Genomic DNA, 17782 nt, shown 5'->3' on the forward strand with positions numbered 1-17782 from the left:
ATGACTTCTGCACTCAGAAGTAGGAGTTTATAAGCGGACCTTGAATGCAGCATAAGTGAGACTGTATAAGTATTTATGTCCAGTAGCTTATCATTTTGTTTTAGGACATCTGAATCAATTTGTGTTTCAGTGCAGACACATGTTGATTTATAAAATACAACTTAATACACTGTGCAATAACAGCCCTATTTCTGAAGTCAGTGTTGACAGGACAGGGCAGGATGTTGATTGCTGATGTAAAACAGCCAATTGCGTAAATTTACAGTTGGCCCTTTGCCCTTCTTCCCTCTCTATTAATCACACTACTACAGAGAGTTGGCTCACCCTTAGCTAATGTCAGTTATCTCGGATGTGTGTGGAGTTTTCCAGGTCTGTCATAAGGCAGACATCTCTACTTTGTTTGTCTCAGATAGACATTTTGGTTAAAAACAAATGAGAATTCACTTTATAATTTGAGATTTGGGAATGTGGCTGTGGCTTAGTTGGTTAAGCCGTTGGTTAGCAGTGCCTTTTCAGCCAGTACAATCTGTGTGAAGTCCTAAACGATGCACTGTGACGAGCTGTGACTGTGAACATACAGGATAAGAGGACAGGAACATACACTATTTACAGCTAAGACTCAGAAATAATGCTAAGTTCAACAGAGGCAAAATTTACCACTCCTTAAAACAAGTTAAAGTATAAAGCAATAGGGCTACTTAAAGGCTTGCTAAATATGTGTGTGTGAATGAGTATACAATTTCATTTGGAGGAATAAATCTCATATAAAATAGTATAACATGGCAGCGTGCCTAGATCAGCCAACACATAAGTATGCAGCTAGAAATTAAGTGGAACAAGTCTCATACAAAATTCCTCATCCTTATGTGGCACTGTTGCATAGCTGGCTAGAATACCTCCATGGTACACAGCAGATGCCGGGTTCAAATGCCAGCAGTGCTTTTTCAGTTTATAATCTACAAGTACAGTATAATCTCTATTAAGTATACGAGACACACTGTGAAGAGCACTGCCTGTGCACTGCCTGTTAACATATAGATATGGGGCTCATAGACAAGAGTGGAACATTCGGTAATCTGCAAAGTGGTGGTGAACACATGGTGCAAGTCCAGTAGATAACGGGGCTGTATTTATTCAAAGCTTTGTGTTCCAGCACCTTGATAGAGAACTGACATGAAGAACAAAAACTGCTGTCATTTGTGATGTAGTTGGTTTTGGGTAGTAGAAGTAAGAGAGCATTAATGTCATCTTTATAATGTAATCAAGAGACAGTTTTGACTCACAGTGTGTTCACATGCACACCAAATTCTGTGATCATCAAGCAACACTGTCCACTGTCCTGACTTTGCTCATTTGGATGTAAAAGATCACATAAATGTTGTGAGTATACCAAGCCATTCTGTCTTGTCTCCTGATGACACCACAAATGAGAGTTTTCCTTCTCTGGTTTGAAGCTTTGGTTTGGAGTCGCTCATGTCTGCAAATTTTGATGTAACTATCACAGATCATAGGATCATAGGAATAAGTTAGGTTTTCTTTTAGGTTAACCCGTTTGTAGATTTGTTACAAGGTTTGCAAACAACAGAAATACATTTTAAAGCTGACACATACTGTCAGTTGGCATTCAACTTAATATAACTTGCCTGTGTATTTGTGTTTTAGTTATTTAGGCCCTGATTTATGAAAGCCTTTAGTGTGTGCAAAAACTAGCAGCATGTGCAAAACCAATGACATAACCCCTGATTAGTCAAGCAACTGGTCTTGCACTTATCACAAGTCTTAACATGGAATTTGAGCATTGCAAAGGTTTTTGTACCCACTAAATGTTTCAACAAATCTGGGGCTAAGAGTGCTTTTTCATGTGGTGTTCCCATTATTTTGTCCACCCCTCCTATGTTAGGTTGTGTGTTTGTACTTGCTGCATTGGTTTGCACGTGCTAAGGAAGAATAATCTAAAAACATCTGCCCCGTGTGAGGCTCGAACTCACGACCTTCAGATTATGAGACTGACGCGCTGCCTACTGCGCCAACGAGGCCTGCTGCATGGGGGGAGCATGTGGAGTTTAGAATGCAGAACAATGTCTGGGGGCGGGGGGAAGTGTGTGTGTGATCAGCGGAGAGAGAGAGAGCGAGAGAGAGAGAGAGTCGTATTTCAAGTGACAAGTATGCATGGGGGTGGAGTTAAAACACCAAACACGTGCTCCAGCCCTCCTCCCTAGGATTATTGACAGTTTGATCTATTGCCGTTTTGTATATGTCTCTCTGTGTAGGGATTTTAAATCGTGGCTGAGTCATTAAGAGCAGCAAATGTCTATTTCAGCTATTAAAACCTGGAAATCTAAAGCAGGCTCTGTCTAGGAATCAGAGTGAACACAACAGCTTTAATACGAAATGATGCCTTGGGAAAATTTTGACAAGAAACGCTGCCCTACTTGTTTGGGCTGTAATTAGCATACAGAGGACTGACAGTAATTATGCTGTCTAGGCCTAAGTCTTCCTTTCTGCTTCTTCCCTCACTGTTTCCCCTCCCCAGTTCTTGTTCGTGGTTGTTAAGTTTAGATCCTTCAGACATACCGGCTGTGCTACAGAGCTTACATTAGACAGCAGTGGTTCTTGAAGAGGGGTTTGGGAACCTCCATGAGTCATAAAAAAAGCCTGAAAAGGCAGCATGAAAAGGTTTGAGTATCACTGCTATACACAACAAATGCATCATCCCACTCATTTTCCGCAGCATGTCAGGGACAACTGTCAAATCATGACACATTTTTCTTTTTGCTTGTGAGAGGCAGAGACAACAGAAAACACAGACTAGTGTTTTAATGATCTGATGACGTCGTCCAGAGGCCAAGCAGTCGTTAATCTTTTTAGGCTGAGCTAGTTTTCTCTTCTTCAACAGTAGGACAGGCTTTGTCAGATATCCAAAGCACGTGTAGGTAATCTTATCCTGCTAGATGAGTTGTTTGAAGTCAAGTCAAGTCAAGTTTATTTCTATAGCTCATCTCAAGGATCTCAAGCATGTCTCAAGGGACTTTACAGAGAATGTGCCTACCTGGATCTAACTATCAACAATCAATCACAAGACAAAATGAATGATGCAATACAGTATGCAACGAAATGAAACACAAGTAAACAAAACAAAGCACAAGCACAAAATAACAAGGTGGAAAGACATAGCCTAACAAAGACAAAACAGTTATTGTGTCTGCCTAAGAATTTAGGCAAAAAACCTGAAACAAACCATGTTCCCAAGCCCTGAAAGAATGATTGAAGTGGGTGGCTCCCAGATGGGTTAGCCATAAAGGTGTTAAAAGCAATGGATTAAACATCTACATATGAATGAACAGAAAAGAGAGTGTTAATGAGTAGGTCATTTGTGAAAGGAGTAGAGATAGTCTCACTCAATCACAAGGGTTTAAATACCATTGAGAAAACTTTCAAGGCCTTTTCTCAACAACAAATAACATTCCTGCTTTGATTTAAGACTTCAATTCCTTTGCGAAGCAAAACAAAACAAAACAAAACTATCCCTTGATCCCACTTCAGCCACCCTCAAATATCCCCAAATTTGTTGGTACAGCTGAGGCATCACATAAAAACTTTGTGTAGATTTACCACTAAAAAGCTGTGTGTATGTACAAAAGTAAAAGCATGCATACACACATATTTATTCTCAGATTTATAAAATGCTGCATACACCATTAGTACTCATGTTCCTCGTTCTAAATTACAAACAGTGGTGAATTTTTGCACATGTGAATGGTCTTAATATCCACTCCCTGCCAACCACAATTAGGCATGGCCATATGGTTGTTAAAACATCCCATGGTTGTTAGTATTACATTTCTCATTTAGCTCATTCTTTCTGGCCAAGATAATAGAAAAAGCACACAGTAAACTTAAATAACCACAGGCTTCACCCACTGAGAAGTTGGTCACTGTGGACAAAGTTCATTATGAGTCCAAAAAAGAGGATATTATTTTTAATTAATTTATGAATAAAATAGAATTTGTCAAATTGTAAGTCATCAGAGAAAGCTTTGACGTGTACATATAATCATGGGTTTGACCTCAAAATATACTTTCTGCCACTGTCTTTCAACATCTCATGTAGTCATTGTGCCACAACAAGTGCAAACATGACACACCATAATTAGAGCAGTTTCAGTTTTGCCGCAAACGTTAGGGCTTATTTCATTGTGGTGAATTAACTTTGTTACAATTGTTACATTCCCTTCTCAACAGAGTCTTTAAGGACTGACGTCTAAACCAGCATGAAACACTGCAAGCAGGAGCATCAGCATGCATTAATGCATATAGCTTATGTAGCAATCAAGGTTTATAAGGCAGCAGGTCACGCATAGACTTATTCCATTTTATCTTTTAGTGCTGGAGTTCTATTTTGACTTTAAAAACAGACAGATAAGAATGGCGTGACGTTTCAAATGCGCCACGCCCACAAAGTGCGGTACAAGTGATATGCCCCGCTCTCTATGGGCAAAACAAAAAAAAAAAAATTTACTGTGGTTGCTTTTTCTGTGTTCTGATAATTTATGTGAATTGTATATGGTGTAGGCTAAATAATTTGTCATTACCTTTTCACAGTTATCAAAGAACTGCATCATCATTAAAATGGTTATTTTCTGGAAGTCACAAAATGCTAACAAGCTAGCAAACTTACGTGAAAACTTCCGTTCAAGAGAGGAGGCATGCTAGAATTTTGAGACCTCAAGGAAAAACATTTTAATGATCATGCTGTTGACAACAGTGAAAAGGTAACGTCAAATTACTTACACCATATATATTTCACATAAATTATTAGAACACAGAAAAAAGCAACCACAGAAAATGTCGATTTACTGTTTTGCTCATAGAAATTGACGTGTAGGCCTACCGCATTATCACCATTATTATCTATAGGCTACCAAATGATGTATGGCATCAAAACAATATTTCCTACCCTAAAAATGACCTTCATACTACTCAATAATTTATGTCAATTTGAGAAGGTAAAATGTGTATGACCCTTTATGTTCATTTATACACGTGGCTCTGGTCACTTGGCAGTGGCAGTAGTTGCGATCTATCTATCTGTCTGTGCAATCATATATCTAAAGCTATGTTTTTCATTCTGTGCATTCCTGTCTGCGATAAGAGCCTCCTCTGACTCTGCTGCCCGGATGTTGTGTGCTGTTGAGAGGGCGAGGGGAACGTTTGTAGGGTGTGTGTGTGTGTGTGTGTGTGTGTGTGTGTATTTTGTGGGTCTGGCAGTGGGGGATTTTTAGAAAGAACTGTAGGGCAGTGAAGCAACAGAACAGAAATTCCTCTCTTGCATAATGTTGAGGTCACTGAGTCCACTCTTTGAGATGTCACACTCTCATAACTCTCATACCCAAATTAACTCAAATGTGCCGTATATCACCAGCCACTGTTCCAAGCCAGGCCAAATGGGTTTTGCCAGTGTCACGGCCAACTCAACATATTTACTTTTGCATTGCTCTTTCTCTCCCTCTCTCTCTCTCTCTGTCTGTCCCTCTCTCATATATTATACATACACACACACACACTCACAAACACACACACATATATCCAAAGTCAGCTTTATCTCAGACTTTCATGAAGAGTCCCTGTTGTTGAAGGTGATGAGCACCTTGGCAGGGTAGACCACCCTGTAGTGGATCTGTTGTTTGTTTTGTAGAAGTGCTCTTAGTTTGTCTAAGGCAGCTTGCTGTTTCCATTGTGCTGCTGTAACGTCAGGGAGAATGCTGATTTTATGTCCTTCATATTTCAGCCCCTCCGGTTTTCTCCCCTTTTCGGCAGCAAGACCGATAATATGCTGTCTCACTTCAAAGCTATGTAGCCTTGTAGTCAGGCATCGTTTCCCGTTATTCCCCCCAGTGCCGTGTGTGATGTTAGTGTGCAGTGGTAGTGGTACTAAGTCATCCTGGCCAAAATGCTCATACAAAATATCATTTACACATGTTGGTCTGCCCCCTTCTATACCATCAGGTGGTTCAAGTATTCTCAAATTGAACTTTCTGCTGTGGTTCTTGAGGCTTTCTTCCTTCTGTTTTAAAATTGTAACTTCCTCAGACAGCATTTTCATACCACATATTATAGACCACACATACTGTTTGTTTTATTTAACAAACGACAACAGCTTGACAGCTGTAACAAGCTCTCCTATTGTTTGCATCATTACATTTATTGTTAAAGGAAATACGGATAAAATATTCTCTCTCTCTCTCTCTCTCTCTAGGACCTACAGTCTGAAGAAGGGACAGCTGGAGAGGGACTATGCCCAGGTGAGAGACTGGCTGGACACAAGCTTAATAAGTGACTATAGGCTTAGCCTCATGTTTAGAGAACTGACTGTAAAATTGCTAGTTCAAATCTGGAATCTGGGAGAATATGTGTGAGGGGAAGCCAATGAGAAGTGCTCTCATCTCCCTCAACAACTTGTACGCATTTTACATAGATGATTTTGACATCAAAGTGTGCTGGTACAAGTTGTTACTTTATATTACACCAAAAGAGACATGCTGTCCTTTTTTAGCCTGATGCAGAGGGCAGCAGACAGCATGGAGTTTGAACTGCTGTGCAAAGGTAAATGCTGGGTTCGTGATGTTTGAGATTATGTATTCACTACTAAGTATATGCAATTTTGTTTTGAGTGTGAGAAGGCTGGACTGCTAAACTAACGTCCAAGGCTTATTTATTCCTGCAGACAACCAGCCATAGTCAGAGTAGCAATCAGACTAATAACACAGACAGAAGAGACCAAACCTGCAAAAAAAAACAGAATGGAGAGTTATAGCTGCACCTTGTTTTGAAGTCTGCCAAGTTGCATAATTAACTCTGTGATAGTTAACTGACAATCTGCGATCATATGTGTCAGGTAGGGATGTCGCTATCTATTTTTTCCGGCTCCGATATTGATCTGGGTTTTAGTTAAATATAAGCTTTTATTCAACATGGGTATCAAAAAATGGACTGTTTTGTTACTGGTATCAAATTCAAGGTACCAGTAGCAAGTATTTTCAAACAATACCCAGTTCTACCCAAGTGTTTATTAATGTAGATAATCTAACGTCCCCCTGCAACCTCTCCCCCCAGGCTGTTGATGAGAATAAGAATGTACTCTTGATCAACTCCCCTATTAAAATAGGGTTAAAATAAGATATTTTGAGGGGAAGTGCACAAACCCAGCCAACTTAGGGCAGGTGCTTGTTAAATTTAGACTTGCAGATTTCTTTTTCATTTATTCTTCAAAACAAGAATTCACATATGTGCTGCAGGCCACATTTGGTTGCACTTCCACATATTCCTATTTGGTTATTTACAGATGTTAGTCTCTCTCTCTCTCTTCCTCTTTCTCTCTCTCTCACTCTCTCTCTCTCTCTCTCTCTCCCTCTCTCTCTCTCTCTATCACTCTTTCTCTGTGTCCATCTGTGTCTCCCTCTGTCTGTCTCTCTCTCTCTCTCTCTCTCTCTCTCTCTCTCTCTCTCTCTCTCTCTCTCTCTGGCATTCTTTCTTCCTTTTTTCAGATTTATAAAATGCTGCATACACCATTAGTACTCATGTATCTTGTTGTAAATTAGAAGCAGTGGTGGATTTTTTCTATCCATTCCCTGCCAACCAACACCTACCTATACTGTTTCTTCTCTTTCCTGCATTCTTTCTTACTGGCATTCATTTTTCCTTTTCTCATATTCCTTTTTTCTTTCTTTTTTTCTTTTGTATAACTTTATTTTCTTGCATTTTTTTTCTCTGTGCAGCAACTAGCAAGCAACCCTAAATGATTTCATTAGTTGTTCCTGGAACAGGCAGGATTCCAAACCCAGGTCTCCCACTCCCAAATCAACAGACAGTCTGGTCTCGCAGTTGGCTCACAAAGCTTATACACACAATGGTTCTTACAGTCATTCATATCGAGGGCTTAGAGCCAGGAGGGCCTGAGTACAGAGTTTGAGAGCCCAAAACACTAAAGTACAAGTTACCAGCTGTGCAGAATGTGTTGGACTTGTATCTGTAGCTGGGTTATAATATTCTGACTTACGGTTGAAGATTTATGCATATATTTAAAAGTGGTGATACCCAGGCAAGTTTGAGGCAATGTAGCGGGGCAACATTGCTTTCAGTGTGGATGGTGATTAGCAAATAGCAAAAAAAAATTGGTTTATGGATAACACAGTAGTTATATGGCAAACAAACAAAGCATAATGGCCTTAACTGTTGTTAAAATTGCCTGTCTACTTTGCTTAAAAATGTTACTCTTGTATCATTGTGTTAAAGAAATGCACATTTTACTACATGGAGGGCATGAGTTTGTGTCACATGTGCACAAGATAGCCTAGATCTAATTTTAGGGCACAAGATACATATTGTTCCCTTCTTTTTAGTTAAGTTGAGCCCTCACTTTTATGTGAACAAATTATTTAACAAGGGGCCACAATTTAATAAAATAATGTGTACATTTTTTTTAAGCTTGTGCTCAATTTAGGCATACTTTATTCAGCAAGTTCCAAAGTGGTTTCACCTTCTCGCCATTATTTGTTGACTTTACATGATTGCATTGATTTATTTAGTTAGCCTGATATTTTGTTGAATAAAGACATAGTTAATTGAAACAGGCTTTTGATATGTTACAACGGATAGAGAGTCGTTAATCAAGTTTTACTGAGGGGATGAGTTGCATTGCCTACTGACAGTGCATGCCATACAAGACTTTATTGTTCGTAAGAAACAACTGACAAGGATTTGTATCGCTCAACACCTCACTCTCAGAGAAGGGGTTGGTCGGATTGTCGTGCGCACAAGTTAATACTCTGTACGAAATATTTTCCCCCCCCCCCACAAGATAGCCGCTCTGCATAAAACTCAGCTGCAGATGTGTCAGAAAAAACAAATCTACATTTCCAGAGTAGTAGGCTACGTTAGTGTTCTCCTCTTACTAAGCATGAATTGAGTGGTGCTCTTCTGTCAAGCGGAAACCAAGCAGTGCTCGGCAACAGCAGTGTGAAAGACTGACTGATTTTTATTGTATTTTGATGCTGCTCAGCTTAAGCTCCCTTCACATGCACATGCACACACACACACGCGCTCACACACATAGAAAGAAATGAGCTCTGCTGCAAAATCCTCCCATAGCTTAATGAAACATATTCTAATACATAACCCATCCAGCCTCCATCCTTAACTACATATAAACACATGCACACACACACACACACACACACACACACACAGATACTGTGCAGCTGTTCACACAAATAAACCTTGTTTTCTGACCCCAATGTCCTCACTGTATATACACACAAACACACACACATTCACACACACACACACACACACACACACACACACACACACACACACACACACACACACACACACACACACACACTTACACACTTATGTGGAGAGAGGAAGAGAATGAGAGAGAGGGAAGGAGATTGAAAACAGGAGAAAGAGAGAAAAGGAGACTGTGTGTTTCTGTACCTGTGTGTGTATGTGTGCGTGTGTGTGTGTATGTGTGTGTGTGTGTGTGTGTGTGTGTGTGTGTGTGTGTTTCCACGCGGGTTTAAATGGTGAAGTGTGCGTTTCCTGTGGTCATGTGTGAAACCCCTTTGGTTTGAGACACTCAATATCTCCCCCTCCCTCGTCTCTCTCTCCCTCATCTCTCTCTCTCTCTCTCTCACACTCTATTGTCTCCCAGCACTGTCTTCTTCACCTTAGAAATAGAGGTTGCTTAGCAACAACCCCCTACTCAATAGGACAATGGATTTCCTCCTAATTGAAGATGTGTGTGTAGGAATGTCTGAATACCACCATTTTTTGTAGATGGATGATGAATGGGCAAAGATCAATGAGCGAAAAGGAGTGATAAGCAAAATGTTTCTTATTCTCTCTTTTCTCGTTCTTTTCCTCACAATAGCATTTTATCAGAAAGAGAGGGAGGGGAGAGAACAGGAGGATAGAAAGAAAGAGAAGAGGAGAAAGAAGCAGAGTGTGTGTGTGTGTGAGAGAGAGAGAGAGAGGGAGAGAGAGAGAATGTGAGGTTGACTGACATGTTCATTCCTGGGGGTAATGAGTGCTCTCTCTCTCTCTCTCTCTCTCTCTCTCCCTCTCTCCCTCTCTCTCTCTCTCTGTCTCTCTCTCTCCCTCTCGCTCTCTCTGCCCTTGCCTCTCTCTTTCTCTCCACTCAGGTAGTCAACCACTCGTGGTTGCTCTGGGAAACTCCTCTCTGCTCACTCATTGGCCCCCTCCTAGCCACTCAGACAGAAGTCCAGCCAATCAGCTGGCCCAACAGATGTCTGTGTTAGCATGACATCACTTTACAATGCGCTCATCTGGCAGCACACAGAGTACTGACAGAGAGAGACAGACGGAGAGAAAGCGGACAAACTGCAATGGATAGACAGTAAGAGAGAGGGAGAGAGAGAGAGAGAAACATTTAGCCAAGAGAAGCAGAAAGAAAGTAAAAAGAGAGTGAAGACGTTGTCATTTAACCTTTGTCCTGTCACCATGTCAGACCAGACGCTCCCACTGTGGTGAAGTCAACTGAAATTACTAGCTGTCAATCAAAAACCCCATGCTCTGTGTGTGTGTGTGTGTGTGTGTGTGTGTGTGCTATGTGTGCGAGAGCTATTTGTCCTGTATTCCCCTCCCACGGTCAACATTACTGGAATAGTTTTAGGCTGGGGTCACACTTCACTGGACTGCCCAAAAAGGCCAACATGCTGTGTCTGTCGCTGTGTGTCTGTGTCTGTCTGTGTGCTTGCAGGCCTGCTAAATGATCCTTATTGTGTGTGTGCCTGTCATGTTGTGCTCTATGTTCTCCAAATAAATTCACAATTCTTAGTAAAAGGCCTGACTGTGGGCTTCAGTTTATACATTAGACCTGCAATAGTCTACCTAAAGTAGAACATATTGAATTGAATCTCTCTCTTGAATCTCTCCTCTCTTCTCCTCTCCTCTCCTCTCCTCTCTTCTCCTCTCCTTCTCGCCTCTCCTCTGTCTAGAGAACAATTGTTTGTCAGCTGTTTTCTGCACTGCAGTTTGCCTCTCTCCCTCCATCCTTTCCTTTTTCTTCCTTACTCCTGCTCTCCCTCTAGCTATATTTCTCTCCCTCCCTCTTCTTCCACTGACACATACATTACAGCTCATGCACACATTATAGCCTACTTTGCAAAGGATAATTCTGGTTACTTTCAACCTGGGCCTTTATTTTTATAGTTTCTGCCATCATGACGATTGATTGTGTTAAAAATTTCATTGCTTCATTATAGAGCTTTATGTACCTCCAGGTCACTGGGAGCGCTGCTCTCCCCAATACACACCCACAGGGCAAATACACTCTGAAACAGTTGAACCCAAAAGCTATGTCCTTTCAGTACAGTAACACTCACACTGCAGTTAAATGTGTCTTTAAAACGAACAATTATCACGCAGTTTCAGTAACAATAGTCCATTTGATAGCCTACTTCCTTGTTTACTTTGCTTGCTGCTGGTTTTCTGCCACGTTCAGTTCATATTGGAAAAAGCAGATGGAATGCCCACATCAGAGTCAGCTGTACTTATGAATTCAAAATCAACCATAAACAAACTACAGCAGATATTTCTCACTTTCATAAGTACGGTTGATTGTATTAGTGTGAATATAGCTGATCATTTTGATTTGTAATACCTTGGACTGCCAACATCGTTGAAATACTTGCTATGTTTAGCCTACTGTTTGCATTGACACACTCACAGAATTTGTGATGACAGGTGAGAGATAATGGAGCCTGTAAAAATCTCCACACATCCTACTTGTAATTACTACTAAGAGGTTGACGTAACATTTTCTCCCAGTCGGTAGTTCATATTTACAGAAAAACCGATATGACTTTAACGTAGCATCAGAGTCTTGCTAGCTCAAGCTGGTTAAAATATCATATCTAATTACACAATATATGCAAGTTTCAGTGGACAATCGGAAATCGGATGTAGGCAGGTCCCATTGCAGTGTGAGTGTTATTGTGTTGAAAGAATGTGATCACTTTTTGGGTTCAACTGTTGGAGCTTGCTTTGCCCTTGAGTGTGTATTGGAGAGCAGCGCTCATGGCAAACTGGTAAAGCTGTACAGTGCAGTAAGTGACAAAGTTTGAACACAATCAATTGCCATGATGGCAAAAAAAAGAGCTAGGTTGAAATTATCCTTTAACCTCTAATATAACTGGCAATGCATTGCAGATACCTGCGTTGTAGTCACTTTGACATTAGGGCACAGTGCATCTTCTGTCCTTTCCCTCTCTTTCTATCTCTCTCTCTCTTTCTCTCTCTCTCACACACACACACACCATTGTAGTGCTAATGTTTGCCCCTATAGCACTAATGTTTGAGTTAGATTGATCTTGACAAGGTCAATAGATGGGAAAGAAATGTGTGTCGAGAGAGAAGAGGAGATAGTGATGAGGAAAGCAACATTTTCTGTTTCTCTCGTTTTCTCTTTCTCATGCACACACACGCACACACACAAACCACACAGATATTACACATAATACCCTTTTACAACACGTCTTTGGTGTCTGTCGCAATCTCTCCCTTTTTTTTTTTAAACGAAAGCAGCTTAGTTCTGTCATCTCACTCTTTCTTTCCCATCCACTCCTTTCCCATCCATCCTCCTCACTCTGTCATCCCACTTATCCCCTGTCTTTACCTTAGCTTACTCTGCGAATTGTGGAGGTCAAGACAGTAGACATCCTAACCAAACACACACACACACACGCACGCACGCACGCACACACACACACACACACACACACACACTTGTGCTGTGGGATAGAGAAGTGCAGACAGGAAGAGACAGGAGAGGAAATCAGCTATATTGATTTAGGAGGAAGTTGAGAAAGTTGGTGGGGTTGAAGGGACGGATACACAAAGCCAGGCAGAGATGAGAGAAACGAAAGAGAGAAAATGAGAGAGACAGAGACAGACTGAACAAGAGACACGGGGAAAATTTGTGAAGAGTAAAAGAGAGAGTAAACAGAGGGCTGAAGCATCAGCAGCAGGTGACTGTCTGCAGAGTGTTTTGGCAGGCTGCGCAGCTGAGAGAACAGTGAGGGATGATGGGAGGAGCAAGGGTGAACGAGGTAGAGAAATAGAGATCGATTGACAAACAATCACTATTGAATTAGGTGTTAAACAACAACTGGCGGTTGACCTGCAGCCCCGATGTTCACTCATTTAGTAAAACCCTCAACTAAACCCCCCTCTCACTCTCTCCATTTCTCCATCTCCTCCTTTCACTTGGTATATACCTCTCTCTGCCCCCCCAGTTTGCTTTAGTCAGCAGTTGCTGGTGTTCGGCAGTAAGAGCAGCCTGGACAACATATTGTTCACAGGAAATAAAAGAACAAGTCAACAGTAAAACATGTCATCCCCCACAAATAATACAGTCCCCTTCTAGGCCAATCAGTAGCAACTGTGTCACCTTATTTTGACCTGTAATTGTAGTTTCCCCCTTGGACTAATCTGTAATTTTGAAAATGCCAGAACGCAGCAGTGAAATGCCTCGCTTCCCCAAGTTTCTTCCAAATCCGATCAGTGGTGTGTGACGAGGAAGAGGAAGATACACACAAATGAACAGACGGAGGCCGATCCATAGTCCCCCCACGGTGACAAAAATGATTACAGGCTATTGCCTACTTTCTCTCTGATTCTCTCTGATTCTGGCTCAAGTACACCATTGGATGATATTCAGCGATCTTTCCCTCCCTCTCTCTCTCCCTCTTCCTTTTTCTTTTTCTTCGTTTATCAAACCTCCCCTCTCTTACACACACACACACGCACACATCCAACGAACTCTGGTCTCCTCAGGATATCCTGCTGTCTGAGTACCCTGTGTGCCACTCTCACAAAAACAGGATGTGTGTTTGTGTGTGGGTGTGTGTGTGTGTGTGTGTGTGTGCGTGTGTGTGTGTGTGCACATGCATGTTTGCGTCTGTGTATGAATGTGTGTGTATGATGTGTGTGTGTTTGTGTGCATGTTGTACCGAGTGTGTTGTACTCTGTGTGTATTTAAATGAGCAGTCCCAGCTCACCTAGACCACACAGGAAGGGCAGAGGGGTTGCCATAGCAACGCACGGTTCAGGTGCTTGTCAGGTGATGACGGCATAGAAAAGAGGATGGAGTTTGGATGAAATGTCCAGCAGAAAATAAAAGGAGGGAGTGGAAGGAAGGAAGGGAAGGGAGGGAGGGAGAGAAAGTTGAGAGAGGGAGAAAGAACAAGACTGAGAGAGAGAGAGAATGGGAGATAGAGGATGAAGAAGGAAGAAGAGAGGGAAAAAGAGGGAGGGAGGGAGAATGAGAGAGAGCATCAGAAATCCTCCCAAGTCAGCCGACATCAGCATCTCAGCAAAGTTGTCACATCAGTCGCTCAGTGTGCCTATCACCTTTCAATCATCGCCTAGCTCAGCTGTCGTTGCTCTTGCTCAGTTAATGGGCCTCTCAGCATAGACTCACCTATGAGGCTCCAAGCTGTGTGTGTTATTCTCATCTATATGTAGAACAGGGTTTGAGCCAGGGGGATTTTGGAAGGGGTTAAATAACACTTTTCTAGGGGGTCAATGCCTTGTCAGAAGGGGTCAACAGAAAACAATGATCTGGAGACTGCATCATTCACACTAATGAATATGTTGGCAACTGAATTATACTGTATTGCGACTTGTAATTAATGAATTGAGAAATTTTCTTACTAAGCGTCAGCGGTGGTGCTAATGCAGTTGCATGCCTAAAACCTGCCGATTCTGATCCACTAACCTGTGCAGACAAGCATTTTTCATGTGGAAAAGGAGTAGACACCTGGCAGGAGACTATTAGCCTGTTTGACCCAATTAATATGTATTTTTAGGAGTGGCAATCGAGGAGATTATTGAAATGGATCACTCCCATCAATTCACTAAACCAAAATGTACATATTTGCAGCGCGCATGGTATTTAACACCCATAAGGGGCACATCCGAGCTTCTCACCCTGAGAAACCATAACTGCTAGGGCTGCACGATATTGGAAAAAACTGACAATGCAATATCTTTTTTTCTGTGATATATATTGCGATATGAAAAAATACAGGAAATTTCACCAGATACATGCAGTGTGTTATTCATATAAAGATATACAATTAACAATCATAATTTTCATAATTTGGATACTTTTTTTATTTTTTTATTTTTTTATTTAACCTTTATTTAACCAGGTCGATCCCGTTGAGATACAATGACCTCTTTTTCAAGGGAAGCCTGGCCAAGACAGCAGCCTAAGAAACATTAAAATTGCAACAATTAAAAACAAACAACACCAGCTCACACAACAAAATAAATAAAATACATGCTAGATATAAGCAACAGGATTAAGAATTTACATTAAAACAACAACAAGTGCGATATGTAGCTGCTACAAAAGTCTATACTCTTCTAACAAAACAAACCCCCCTCCTACTTCTACCACACTTGGTTCAGCCCTCTGCCACCCCTCCAGAAATCAGCTTGGACTCCTCCACTACAAGGAATGGAGAGAGAACAGGTGGAGAGGTATTTGGGAAAAACAACACGTTTCTTAATAAAAAAACTTTGGTAAAACTCTCAAACTCAAGCAACAAACAGATTTATCTATATGCCGGCAAGATGTAAGTACAGATAGATCTGGATACTGCAAGTTTTGTGTGTGTGTTGTGTGTGTTAAGCGGTTCTTACATTAGGGCACGGACCAGCCCCGTGACAGTAACTTTTTAACTTTTAACCAGCACCGGGACGAGGATCCGCTGATAACGGGAATACACGCACTCAAAAGCCGCCTTGCGTAACTGAACGCCTGCCTCTAACATCCAGGCGACATTATCTGTGACAGTAGCCACGTCATGTGCATGTTTACAGGCAGGTGACACGCAGACTCTGCATGCACAGCGATCAGTTCCCTATGTGCTCTGGTGAAGGGGTGCACTTGATCAGTTTGTCAAACAACCAAAACAGGCACAGCTCATTTTCAGGTTGTGGTAGGCGACTAGTGGGGCCGGCTTTGGTTGTTTGATAAATTGATGAAGTGCACCCCTTCACCAGAGCACATTGGGAACTGATCAAACTCCGTGTTCCCAAGAACCATTAAATCGGACTAAATTATGTAATATCAGATGGACTTTTCTTGTAGATTATTCATGGAAAATGAGAACCTTTCCTTTTGTATCAAGCAGCAAAAAAGTTGTAGCATGACATGTTTGAGTTCATTTGCCTTACTTGACATTGCGCGTCCTGCAATGTGATTATTGCACATGCGCACATCGCGATGTCGATGCTGAAACGATATATCGTGCAGCCCTGTGTTATTTGTTCAAAGGCACAACAGGCAGAGAAAGATTAATAAGATATAAATAAGAGAGATTGGGCCTCATGCAAGAACCACTGGTACGAACAGATTCGTTCTTAAATCACTCGTACGAGCGATTTAAGAGAACTTGCCGCATTCACCAATTTTCTCGTATAAAGAATTATCTCTTAGGTACGAACAAAATGTACGAGTGGCCCAGACCTGTCGTACGAGTCACGTACAATCAACCTGCCGTTCTCCAAAGCAAAAAAACCTTTGTTGTTGACGAATGGATTGTATCTCTGTCACTTTGAAGAAATGTTGAGTTTGAATATATAAATGACACTGTAAAGTAATGTATATTCATGTTGAGATTGACCAGTAGCCTACAGTGGGTATAGTCACAGGAAGAATAGCAAGGGAGCACTGTTGGCTTTTCCAAAAGAAGGCAGTGCGTAATTTATTTTACCAGAGCTGCATAAAATCTCATAAGTATCCATGCGGGTTACATAATAGCCTATAAGTGCGCTCAATACAAAGACAAAACAAAAAACACTAATTTGCCAGGTTATTTGACAAACATTCAGATGAGACAAAGGCAAGATTAGATTGTATTGGGGGAAATACATTAGGCCTATAGAGGGGGATAAAGCTGATTTCTAGGCTATTTTACTCCAGTTGATAACGTTAATGTGGGTGCAAGTGAATCTAAACTTTAAAAAGAGAAATGGCTTTAGGTTACCAGGTTGAGGTGCAAGTCGCTGTCCAGGGCAACATCGCTGAACACCTGACACTGCTATATCGCCAATTATGGCAGGTATAGGTCTATTCTTTCATCTGTGTAACAGAGAATTCCTCCTGGCCCTCCAGCCATTTATTTTTTTTTATTTCTGTGACGGTGCCCTAACGACAAATCACTATAGTCCTATAATATTCCTATAATACTCCGATATGGACTTATAGTGTGGTACTCAATAGTGAGTTTATAGTGACCTTATCATGGTATTTTTGTCTTCTGTAGTATCACTATAATATTCCTATAGGGAATTATAGCTTTGTTGGGATATTTATTTAGTATTCATCTAAAATGTATAGGAATACTATAGTTGTTTATCGCAAGGGAACGCACAACAGACAACACTGCATTAACAGCACAAGTTATTTTCTCCCATTCCATGGCTTTAGCAGGGCTTTTGATTCCACTATCGAATTATATTAAATATTATATGCTTTGGTTGACTTATTTCTGATAGTAGGACTTCAGTCTCAGAGCTGGTAGACGTCTTTTTAGTCTTCCGTGTCACTTTTATGAATGAAACTTCCTGACATATGGGTTGATGAAATAAGCAAACTAGAACCTTGGGCCGAGAGTCGTGCCATACCCGCACTGACAAAACTTCTGACAGCCCTTCATCTCTTGGCCTCTTGCTCAGCAGCAGT

The 17782-nt window shown here is 41.2% G+C and overlaps 1 protein-coding gene and 1 non-coding gene across 3 annotated transcripts in view; one reads left to right on the top strand and one right to left on the bottom strand.

Annotated features, from left to right (window-relative positions):
• The window catches only part of LOC139649027 (F-BAR and double SH3 domains protein 2-like), a 77773-nt gene that overhangs the window by 14601 nt on the left and 45390 nt on the right, over positions 1-17782 (top strand). For both annotated transcript variants that reach the window (XM_071525316.1, XM_071525317.1), the window contains exon 3: positions 6257-6302. In XM_071525316.1, the coding sequence (XP_071381417.1) occupies positions 6257-6302 (46 nt within the window). The remainder of the gene's footprint in view (positions 1-6256; positions 6303-17782) is intronic.
• On the bottom strand, positions 1964-2036 carry trnam-cau (transfer RNA methionine (anticodon CAU)). The gene has a single exon. It is a non-coding gene; the product is annotated as a tRNA-Met (tRNA).

The sequence above is a fragment of the Centroberyx affinis genome, unplaced genomic scaffold (assembly GCF_046629955.1).
Source record: "Centroberyx affinis isolate AG114_WGS23_722 - 3 ecotype Tasmania unplaced genomic scaffold, CSIRO-AGI_Caff_v1 ptg001288l_1, whole genome shotgun sequence".
Taxonomy (NCBI): domain Eukaryota; kingdom Metazoa; phylum Chordata; class Actinopteri; order Beryciformes; family Berycidae; genus Centroberyx; species Centroberyx affinis.